The 12362-nt window shown below is 36.1% G+C and overlaps 1 protein-coding gene across 6 annotated transcripts in view; it reads right to left on the bottom strand.

Annotated features, from left to right (window-relative positions):
- Positions 1-12362, bottom strand: part of THADA (THADA armadillo repeat containing) — a 307941-nt gene that overhangs the window by 259579 nt on the left and 36000 nt on the right. For 5 of the 6 annotated variants that reach the window (XM_070235533.1, XM_001498963.6, XM_070235534.1 and 2 more), the window contains 4 exons: positions 8996-9131; positions 8564-8700; positions 5514-5672; positions 3958-4115 (listed from right to left, as the gene is read on the bottom strand). In XM_070235533.1, coding sequence (XP_070091634.1) covers positions 3958-4115; positions 5514-5672; positions 8564-8700; positions 8996-9131 — 590 coding nt within the window. Of the gene's footprint in view, positions 1-3957; positions 4116-5513; positions 5673-8563; positions 8701-8991; positions 9132-12362 lie in introns of those variants that run through there. The other variant, XM_070235537.1, reaches the window with a different exon arrangement.

Raw genomic sequence — 12362 nt, 5'->3', positions numbered from 1 at the left:
TCCACTTTGGTTAAACGGAGCAGTTTATAAAAGTTTACACTACAGTAAGAAAATTAATGTTTTAAACTGTCCATTCTCCACTATAGTGATTTCTTACTAACACCCGGGATTTCTTCAAAGACCAAACATTGTTTTCCTAAATAATAACAATAAAGATAAGTTTTCTGGTATTTATACTTCTTCTTACCAGAACGTTTATTCTTTGCTTTCCAGAAATTCTTAATCACCTGCCATTTTAACTACTGCTCTTTAGTCTGACTTTTTAAAATGAAGTTCTGTCTTTATCCCCTATTATATTTCTAAGCTCTCTGAGGTCAGAAAACCACACATTATACTTCTTCACGTTCCCACAACACCCTTGTAGCAAGGCAGTCAATAAATAGGTGACAAAATGATGTGGTTACACACTCAACTTCATTTCACAGCTTAAAAAATTCAATAAGTACTTATTCATAATTTGTAAAAAATAAACTTTGGCAAAGGAAAATACAAAAGGCAATTTAAGATTTATGAATGTACTGAACGTACATCCCATTTATAGTCCATTACAGAAAATCTCAAACAGTAACAAAAGACACTGAGGGAACATATAAACCCAGTTAGCCATATACATCATGAAAATTATAACAGAATCTAAAGTAGGAGTCAAAAAATAGGTAATTTATAATAGTTGGTAATTATTTTTATTCATATGATTTCTGTGGTAATAATTACCAGGAAGGCGAAAGAAGATAAAGAAGTCTACCCAAAAGCTTCTTTTTAGGCACACTAAGGGAAATACATAAACATACGAATTGATAGTCCAGGTGGAGGAAGTGGTTGAAAAAAACCCACAGGCACTGAGTGCACCACGGAAAGAGGAGCGACATGGTGAATCAAGCAAAATTCTACAGCAGCAAAGCATCCAGCTTCAAACCTAGACACACACCAGTCAGGAAGCTGTGAGATAAGGTTGCACGCACTGCTCACTCTTTCAGGGTTTTGACTTACATCCCTCAAAGCTGGTTTTCTCTCTGCCTCCTCTACAAGGATATTATGAAAGAACCTTTCATTACGTGATTACAGCGCAGAGGAAAGTCAGATGTACCTCTAAATGAACACATTTTCCTCTTGGTGAAGTCACGCAGGACACACTGGTTCACAAGAAATGATCCAGGGAAATGGATCACTTGCTAAAAAGTTCAGCAGCAAGTTGCCTTACTGTCCTGTTGCTTGCAAAAATTTGGTTGATTATGGGAAATAGGGAAAATTAAATTTAAAGAAAAATTAAATGAGCAGTTCAGAACAAAGGCAGCACTGTGCCGTGTCAGAACATAGGCTGGGAAGGAGAAGAATTGGGTTCCTGTCCCAGAGCTGCCACAAACCAGCTTTGTGATCTTGGGCAAACCAGGTAACATCCAAGGGCTTCAATTTCCCCTTGTACAAGAAAGCTGGATAATATCATCTCTGTGATCCTTCCAGCTCTAAGAGTTTGTGAATATAGCACTAAATATTCAGAATTAGAAACAAGCACCAGTTCTTCTCCTTATACAGCAATAAAAATTCCCAAATTGTAATCTTCCTACCTGCTGGCCTGTTATAAACTATACTCATGTAGGCAGATTTTAAGTGGTCACCCCTCTAACAAAGGGCTGTAAAATCAGGATGAGCCTAAAGGAACTGAGGTACGAAAAAAATCTTGCTTGTCTTCTATATTTGAGACCTCAAATTTCAAATTATAATAGAATCCTAATACTTTCTCAAGAGTGAAGGGTGAGTGGGTAGGAAGAGAAGCATCAGTCTGAACAGCAGTATTTTAGGTTGTATGGAACAGCTTCTTTCAGCCATTGAGAGAAAAGCAGATCACGGTTATTATTCCTCTTGGGAATAAGAAATTCAAGTTCCAAATTCTCGCCCACAACGGGCAGCATTCTGCCCACAAGTCACTTCACTGCCTCTGTCTCTGCAGGTCTGTTGTGGTCACCCTCACCTAAGGTGTTGACTCTTACATTCGTAGTTTTGCCAGCAGGTGCACAGACCTAGTGTTGCCAGGGCAAACACACCCTTGGAAGGAAGGGGTACCCTAGGCATGGCCCAGCCACCCCAACGTAAATTACATTCTTTTCTGTCAATTTATATTTTTAACTCAAAAGTTTTAAGTACATGGGAGTATTTTTTGTTTAAGGAAATTTCACGGAGCAAAATTTTATGTTTAACAGCAGGAATCCTCTAGTAATACAAATAACACTAATCTCTTGATGACTTTGGATTTTCACTGACTAAATGCTTCTAAACTGATGCATTTCTTTAGTTAAAGTCAGCATGATCAAGAACAAAGTTCTCCACAGAGGGCAGGGTTTCAAGGTCAGAAGACTGCTATCACATACACTCTTGACCGCTTATTCAGTCATTAATTTCTTCTCAAACATACATATGTGAGGTCACCATGTGAACATCGACATGGAAAAATGACTGGACCTCATTAGAATGGAAACTAATATTTTATAGAAAAACAGGATTCTATTTTTTATTCAAGCACACAGTCACTGGAGAGCTCTTTGGTTTCTAAGAGCCTTTCTTTGCTACTGCTGCTGTTTTACAAACATCTCTTTTATTTTATATTAATTCCCAATTTTAACATGGCTATCCCATGTAAATTAAATTCACAAGATTTGGGTGCTATGTAAATGGTGTCGAGGCAAAATGATTTTCATAGGAAGCTTTCAGGTCTTGCTCAGTTGCAGTAAAAGCAAAATATGTTTCCCTTACTTTTTTTTTTTAAATACTATCCAACAAACCCAAAACACTAAATGTTTTAACTTGTCCTTGAAAAGTTAAGAAGTCAAGGGATTCTAGCACATGTTTACTTCTTAGTAAGACGGTGAACATCAGTGAAGTAATCATTAATCATAGCTGGATTCCTCAGCAAAGATGTTGGCATTGGCACTCTAGCCAGTCATCAGCATGACTGCAAGTAACTCTAGGACACTAACGCCTATTTGATTTGGAAGAGAATAAGGAACATAACGATGCCAGCAGTGTACTGTTTCCCTCTGCCGTTCTCCATCCCAAGGCATTGCAACATCACAAGCCCAGCTGTTATCCAGATGCAAGCACACAAGCCACAGAGAGTGTGAGAATAAAAATATTAGCATTATTTCCATGGAACAAGTCACATGGTTATTACAGAAATAATCAGCATTAGCATACTACAATATTTGTTTTGTTCTTAAATGTCGTAACACCCTAGGGGTAAAATTATCTTTATTTGAAAAAGGTTAAAAATGAAAGTACATGTTATATATCTTTGCTGGAAAATGGTGGGAAATGGATTTGTCAAAACCATATGAAAAGGAAGAGGGAATCAATTAAAACAGAAATCTAATAAATCTAAAATATTTCCAAATGAAATGCTTGTGGTAAGCTAATTTCTTGTAAACACTGCACTGAAGTCGTTTGAACAGTCCCAGATGGTGAACTAACTTTGTGGTCTTAAAATAAAAATCTGCCCAAAATACTCAAGTGACTACAACTTTATTATCAATGTAATGGGAAAAGTGAGATTGATAATAAAGCAATACATTACTTTTATTTCTTGGCAAAATTTAAGAGGTTAGAGTATTACTAAATAGATAATTTCATTTAAATTTAAAATTTAAGTTTGTGTGTGTTAAATGGAGAAATAAAAATTAAAATGATAATATTAAAGTTAAAAGTGAAGTAAAATCTACTGTTATTTATATAACTTAGAAAAATAAAAATATTTCCTAAAATGCCATAGTTCTGAAATGTATTGCAAGCTCTGATTCCTAAACTACTGCGAACTTTCTTCGGTTAACATTTGTAGGATTTTATTCAAGAAAAATTCAAAACTCCTTTTTTTTAAAGTTGGGTTATAAATAAAAGTTTGTGATTTATGCTTTGACCAGAAATTATACCAGTTTGTGATTTATGCTTTAACCAGAAATTATACCCTACCTGCTCCACTGTCAACAATCCATCAGGAGATGCTGGCACAGACTGCAGAGGCAGAAGCTGGCACAGTGTGCCTAAAAGTAAAGCCACTTCCTTCATACTTCTCCAACAACATACCAGCACCATCTGAGCAGTTACATCACATGTTTTTCCTTCTTTACCTTAAAAAAAAAACAAAACTATTGCAACACGAGACATTTATTACTCATATCCCAGGTTTCTTAGAACAAGCTTATTCATACTTTCCCCAAGAATAATCCGCTTGAACAAACCAATTTGTCATGTTATATTTATTCAGGAAAAAAGAACATTTGTTGAGCATGTGCTATGAGTAGGAATCATGCTAAGTATTTTTTTAATATACTATTTGCAAAATAAATTTAAAAATAAAACAAAATATTGTTTCAAAATTAAGTTTCAAAACTTAAGTCTAACCTTTGGAAATTAATGAAACAAACTCTCTCTGCCTCTCAGTCATCCATAAAATATGACTATAATAAATATAGTTCATTATTTATTTTGGTGAGGATGGCTGTTACATCAATAAAGGAGTAGAGTAAGACTTTGAAAATCAAAGGGAAATACAAATTCTCTTTCAAAATATATTTAAATTCCATGGCCAATAAGCTATAATTATCCTTACTCTCTTTTTCTAGTTTTAGGAATATTTTAGTACTCACATTTAAAAAAAGAATCCAAGACAAACTATTAAATTTAAATGGCAAGTTAACAAACAATATTTATAACATAACCCCATTTGAGTGTTTTAAAAGCCCACTAAACTAGAAGGATAAATGTACATCCATATAAGTATACAGACTAGGTCTAAAAGGACATACACTCAAAAGAGAAGAAGTGAGATGGGGGAGGAAATGCAGGGGGATTTTAATTTGTTTTTAATTAATATTTACCTCTGTATTGTTTGAAACTATTACACAATAATGCATATATTTATATGTTATTTTGTGTAACTAAAAAAACACAAAGAAATTTTTAAAAGACAATATCCCCATCTAGTGGAGAATGTAGAATGTGTAATAAACCGTTAATATATTACAACTTCTGATGACTTTTCATAGTATTATAGAAAATTATAAAATAACTAATGAGAAAATAAGCAGTAAGAACTCAAATTCTGGAGGCTTGGTACAACAGAGCTGCTCATACTTTACTGAGTAATACAACTGTTTCCTTTAAAAGGCTGCTTGACTATAAGGACTGTCACAGCAGACCACAACGAACCACACTGCTGAGAAAAGCCACTGCTGCGCAAACCCCAGTTCACTGTGCATCACTTTCAGCACTGGGCTGTCAAGACAGGTTTGAGCTCGCAAAAGCTTTTGCTGTAGCACCTTATATACTGCGCTGGGGCACACTGTTTTCTGCTCAAAGTCTTGTAAACTCATTCCCCAAAACCATTCATAAACTCAAAAAACACTTTATTTTCTAGAAATGTTCTGCCCAGGTCTGCAGCCTCTGATTTACCAAATAAAAAGAACATTTTATTTGTCACTTAAACACTGATTACAATATTACAATACTGATTTTATATATGCTACCTTTGATTTCTGCAGCAGTATCAATATTCGGCATGCTGGCATTCAAGTCCTCCAAGTCAAAGCTATCATGTTCTTTCAATATTTTGGCTTGATTGAAGTAATCATTACTATCTCGTGGCTGAATCTCACTCAGAATCGTCTGTAAGCGGCTGGCTGACTCTGAGGGAGAGAGATGAGAATACATAAAGCCCCAGTGCCACATCACGTGCAGATTTCCCTTGGGGGTATTTGTTCTCCAAAATTTTGTAACTTTCAATACTTGATATAAGCTCTATTTAGAAGGGACTCACAGGGTGGATAATGTGAAAATTATTTATTTAAGGTCTTCATGACATTTGAATATACTTTTAAAATATGGCGAATATTTTAAATGGATTGAAGACAGGACAAAAAAACGCAATAGAAACTGTCCCGAAGACAAAGGCTGCCATCTCATCCACACTGCTTTCCTACCGTTGTCCAGGAATCTCAAATACGGTGCTCAATCACGCGAAGAAGAGCAATAAACTTCAATAAATTTTGTTTTATGAGGTTGTTTCCCTACCTACAACATAAGTTATCAAGGTTGAAGGTAAAGAGTTAAAAAGACATGAAAGAAACCCCAAAAACAAAAACAATCTTTTATAAAGCCCAGGAAAATCATAAAGCCTCCATATTTGACTTTAAAATGCATTATGTAATATACTGCTTTCTAAGTATGATTTACAGTCATAGTGTTATATTAAACTTGATTTTTATTCCCTAAGCACTCACTGGATTAGGAAATGTAAGCTCATGAATGCAACATTTTGTCTGTCTGTTCACTGCTGAGTCGCCAGTGCTTAGAACAGAAACAGAAACTGGCTCATGACAGAGGTTCAGTAACATGGGGTGAAGGAATGAATGGATGACTAGGTAATACAAAGATAGCCAGGCTCAGATTTTTAAAGAAAAATAATAAGTAATCATCTGAAACCAATTAACAAATCAAAGAACAGGTATTTACTATTTACCTGTTATAAACACTTATCTTTTAGGTATTTAGGAAATACAAAGACCCAAATTGCCATCATGATGATTTAACCAACATCTTATATTCACGTGTGGCTTCCATGAAATTTTGCCAAAAAACAAATTTTTGACAGGCACGACAAAGCAACACAGGCCCAAAAAGAAATCACGGAAAGACTAAGAAAAAAGAGGGATGATCAGAATTTTAAAGAATTTTAAAAACCCTACCCATTCATTTTTATAGCTTTCGGTAGAGATTTTTTTCAAGGAATTCACAATGCATGGCAGATAATATGAGAAAGAAACAGGAAAAATGGAGACAACCAAAGGAAAAAAGAAAAGGCAAAATTAAGGAAAAGTGTGTGGGCCACAGACAGTTTTTGAGACTGACAGATATTTTAGAACTTCAATAACATACAGAATTCTAGGATATTCTGCAGGCCCTACCCACAACAGGTGAGAAATATGCAAGATTTCTCATCTCAAATATACTGGTACTTGCCTGATCCAAACAGTAACAGTAAGATTGGATGTTCCTTATTCCCATCCAGTGTTTAAGCAGGAAAACTAAAGCATCAAATTTTGGTATTTAGACCATCAGTCAAAATAAACAAACAAATGTGTCTTACTATCATGAACCATCACCAATCTTCCAACTCATTTTTAGTAAAGAACAAAATTTAACATTTTCTATGCAAAACATACCACTCCAGGTTACTTTAATTACCAGCCCAAGGTATTGCATTGTATGATCCAGCGTGTGTTTATGATACACTCAATGTGTTTTTAATACAAGCCTCTCATTTGCACTCCAAAATGCATTGACAAGCTTTATTTCAACACCAAATGTAAATTTCCTTTATGATTTTCTAGGCTTTCTAAGGAACAGTCATGTTAGTACATACCTTTAACAGCCAATCCCTTCTGGCCTATTGCAGCACAGGTATAACGCCACCAAGGGCAGCCCAGGTACTGAGTTTGGTTCCTATCCTTCCAGGAATTGTTCATTCATTGACGTGCTCATTATAACAAATATTTATTGTGTACCTACTTCTACAAAGCACTGTGCTAAGAACAAAGGAGGAAAATATGTAGACAAGATCCCTGTTAAATTGCAACAGTTCCATGAAAGAGAATTCGTTGGGAATGGGAGAGTGGTAAGAGACAAGACTGGTGAGGCAGCAAGAGCCAAACTATTATATAGGACCTGGTCTGAGGGGACTACAGTATTTTACATAGGAGGGGATGGGAGTAGGGCAGGGCACAAGGGTCAAGTAAAGATTATGTGTAACATGATGAATTACATGATTAGAAAAGATTACTTTGGATGTAGCAAGAAGGAAATGGAAAGAGATAAGGGCAGACGTAGGGAAACCAGTTGGGAGGCTCCTGGAGTAGTACAAACAAGAGAAGATAAAAGTCTGGAGTAAGGGAAGAAGATGCAGATAAAAAGAAAAGACCTTTGAAAGACATTTCAGGGCTAACAGCGAAAGAATGTGGAGACAGGCTAGATATAAGGAGCAAAGGAAAGGTCAGCAGCCCTAGGCTCCTGATTTGTGGGAATAGATCTTTGGTGGGGCCATTTGCAAAGACACAGGAGTTGGGATGGAAAAGGTAGATACAACTTCATGAGTTCAATTTGGGACATGCTATTTTTTTTTTTTTTAATTAAACAGTCTTTGTACTTCAAATGGTCTTCGCCCATTCCAGATTCCTAACAAGTTGCCTTCTTTGACTGAACCCCATGTACTGCCCACCTCTTTAATTTATATTTCCTGCTCTTCCAGTGCCAGCAATTACCTGGTAGTTGCGTTCTGAAATGACAATATTATAAAACCCAATTTACCCCAGGGAGGAAGTACCTTGCTCATCACCCGGTTATTTATTTATTTAGGTTATTTTGTAATAGTTAAAAATATTACTTAAAAGCCATAAATATCACTAATAATAATAATCATTTCTTTTCTTCCCTTTTTAACTTTTATATCTCTCCGAAGAAATGATCGGGGGTAAAAAAAGAGAGAAAAATATACTAATTTGAGCTGTTTTCCTCTGCCGACCTGAATCCGTGTCCATTGGAATAAGGCCTTCTGGGGAAGAGCTCTGAATGACTGGAGACACAACGGCGGAAAGCCTGTACGACATCAGAAGGAGTTTCTCCACCACAGCTCTCCACTCACTCACCAACTGCAGGCTGCTGCAAGGACATCAAGGAAATTTATGCTAAGAGCAAAAATCAAAAATTTTAAATGCAAATTAATAGATAAAAAGGAGTTGAAAGAATTTAGGTTTCAAAATTGTGCAAACTGTGAAATGTTTGAGACATAAAAATATGTATATATGTACATTTTCTAACCTACTTTTTAAATATCTTGAAGGCAATAAACTACATTCCTTTCCCAGGAACGTACACATCCTTTCCCAGGACACATTCCAGTAAGAATTTAAAGCTCAGAAACGAGTATGCAGGAGAGAGCTGGAGATACTCTTACTTTAGAGATAACTTCTGCAAAGCTGCTGTTATACAGTGCACTCGCCCATACATTGGAAACGATGCCGCCGCCTGGAGCAGAGAATTTTCAGCCTGAGATACTTCTTCCTCTAGATTTTCCAGCAAGCACTTGATAACTAGAAAAAGCAAACAAAAAACCAAAGTAATGACAGTTTAAAAACATTTACAAATTTGTGAACAGCAAAACAGTTCCCACGAAAACACCCAACTCAAATGAACTTTATACTAAAGATTTTGAATTAAAAAAAAGAGATCTTGCAAGGTTATCCAGCCTGTTATCCATTTCCAGTTAAGATGGAACTGAGTATCTTTCCCTGACTTCCTGGATCCATTTACAGCAGTCACTCTGATAATCATTCTTCCTAGACACCCTCTAGGTGGGGTAACAGACTCCAGGCCTGTGTACTATGTGCTACCTGGACAGCAGATGTGTTTTTATTTTTTTTAATAATGGCTTTACTAAGACATAATTCACATACCATATAACATATATTTTACATGTACAAATCAATGGTTTTAGTATATTCAAAGATATGTGCAATCATAACCACGAATTTTAGAACACATTCACTGTCACCCCTCAAAAAACCCGCACCCATTATCAGTCACTCCCCTTCCTGCACCTCTCACCTTCCCCAGGCCTAGGAAACCACTTAATCTATTTTCTTTCTCTACACATTTGCCTATTCTGGACATATCATCTAAATGGAATTGTACAATATGTGGCTTCTTTCACTTAGCACGATCTTTTCAAAGTTCATCCATGTTATAGTATGTATCAATATTTCATTCCTTTTTACGGCTGAATAATAGTCCATTGCAAGGATGTGTCATATTTTGTTTACCTATCAGTTGATAAGCATGTGAGTTCTTTCCACGTTTTGGCTACTATGAACAATGCTGCTGTGAACATTCACGCACAAGTTCTTATTTGGATAAGTTTTCATTTCTCTTAAGTATCCGCTCATGATGGACTGAATGTTTGTACCTCCCTCAAATTCACGTTGAAGCCCTAACCCAAAACGTGATGCTATTTGGAGGCACCCTTAGGAAGTAATTAGATTTAGATGAAGTGATGAGGGTGGGACCCCAGTGATGGAATTAGTGTCCTTACAAGAAGAGAGACCAGAGCTTGCTTTCTTTTCTGTGTGAGCACAGAGCAAGAAGGCTGCTGCCTGCAAGGCAGGAAGAGGATCCTCACCAGGAACCAAAGCTTGAACTTCCCAGCCTCTAGAACTGTGAGAAATAAATGTCTGTCGTTTAAGCCATCCAGACTATGGTACCTTGTTAGAGCAGCCTGAGCTGACTAAGACAATGCCTAAGGGTGGAACAGTGGAGTCATATGGTAACTCTATGTTTAACCTTTCGAGCAAATCCCAGATTGTTTTCCAAATGGCGGCATCATTTGACATTCCCACCAGCAGTGTATGAGGGATCCCCTTTCTCCACATCCTCATCAACATTTGTTACTATCTGATCAGGGCCATCCTACTGGGTGTGAAGTGCTTGCTAATGGCTAATGATACTGATCATCTTTTCATGTACTTGTTCATATTAATCTTTTTTGAGAAATATCCATTCAGATTCATTGTCCATTTTTCAATTTGCTCACAACACTTTATTAGTGAGTTGTAAAAGTTCTTTACATATTCTAGCTACAAGTCCCTTGTCAGATAAAGGATTTGCAAATATTTTTCCCATTCTGCAGGTTGTATTTTCACTTTCTTGATGGTGTCCTTGACACACAAAAGTTTCAAATTTTGATGAAGTCCAATTTATCTCTTTATTCTTTGTTACTTGTCCTTTGGGTGTCACATCTAAGAAACCATTACCTAACCCAAGATCACAAAGATCTGCACCCCTATTTTCTTCTACAAGTTTTATCATTTTAGCTCTTGCATGCAGGCCTTTGAACTATTTTAGCTAACTTTTGTATATGGTATGAGGTAGCAGGTCCAAGTTCATTCTTTTGCATGTGAATATCCTGTTATTCCAGCACAGTAGATATCTCCCCTCACCACTAAGATGGAGAGGGTTATATTTTAAATTTTAGAATTTACTGGTATAACCAGTAAATTATTAGTATTTAGAATATATAAAGAATTCCTAAAAAGCAATAGGAAAAGGCAACCCCAGAGAAAATTGAACAAAGGACACAAACAGGCACTTCACGAAAAGGGGAAAGTGAAGAGCTTCTACACAGGTAAAAGGGTGCTCAATTACACTAACAATCAGAAAAATGCAAGATGAAACCACAGTGAGATGCCATTTTATATTCAGGAAAATTTTAAAGTCTGATAATACCCAGTTATGGTGATTCTCATAATTTATTGGTGAGAATGTAATCTGATAACCCATTTGGCATCATCTAGTAAAGCTGAAGATGCACATACTTTATGACTAGGTGATTCTACTTTTTTGTTTACCATAAACTCTCAGACATGTCTATTAGAAGATTTTTATAAGAATGTTCACATTGGCATTATTTATTTAGAAAAAAAGAGGTCCATCAATAGGAGAATGCATTAATAAACTGTAGTAAATTTGTATAATACATATAGTACTATTTACATAAAATTCAAAATCATGTAAAAGTAAATAATATATTGTTTAATGATATACACACAAGTGGTTAAAATCATGGTAAAAACAAGATGAAAGATTAATATAAAACACACAACAGTAAGCATATGGCAGGTGGGGAGAGCTGGGATAAAGGAGAGGCTTCAAAGGTATGGGTGCTATCGTACTTCTTAAGCTGGGTGTTCTCACCTAGCTTGGGAACTAAACTTGTGAAATTTCTATATTAGTACTATTTGAATCCTATCTATACTTAAATATTCTTTGTATGTTTGAAGTATTTCATAAAGTTTTAAAATGTCTTTGAATTTGAAAGCCTTTACAGGAAGCAGGAACTCCCAGTTCACCCCAGTTGCAGACCTCTTCCTATCATCCTGTCAGGGTTCCTGTTGAACCGGGCCCTGAAGTGATTAGAGTGGGCAAGTGTCATCTTCCCTGGTGCTGTCATCTCTCTATTCCCAGATCTATGGCGACATTCCCACCAGAACTACTCATGGCCTCCTAACTTTCCTCCATTACTAGTTTTTTTCGTGGCTTTTTCTACCACCTTGCAGAGAATAATTTTCTATATCTCTTTCTACATCTGACCTCTTTTTTTAAAATAAAAATCCTTATCTGTCCTTAATTACAGTGCAGTTCCAAAATGAAGATTTACTGGCATAAAATCCCCAACAAATGTTTGTTGAAAATCACTAGATCTAAACCAACTCAGACCCTAGGTTTTGGAACTGGCTGTATGGGAAGAGTAAAAGGCAGGAGTATGACAG

Source organism: Equus caballus, chromosome 15 (genome assembly GCF_041296265.1).
Source record: "Equus caballus isolate H_3958 breed thoroughbred chromosome 15, TB-T2T, whole genome shotgun sequence".
NCBI lineage: Eukaryota > Metazoa > Chordata > Mammalia > Perissodactyla > Equidae > Equus > Equus caballus.
This window is presented reverse-complemented; position numbering and strand designations above follow the sequence as displayed.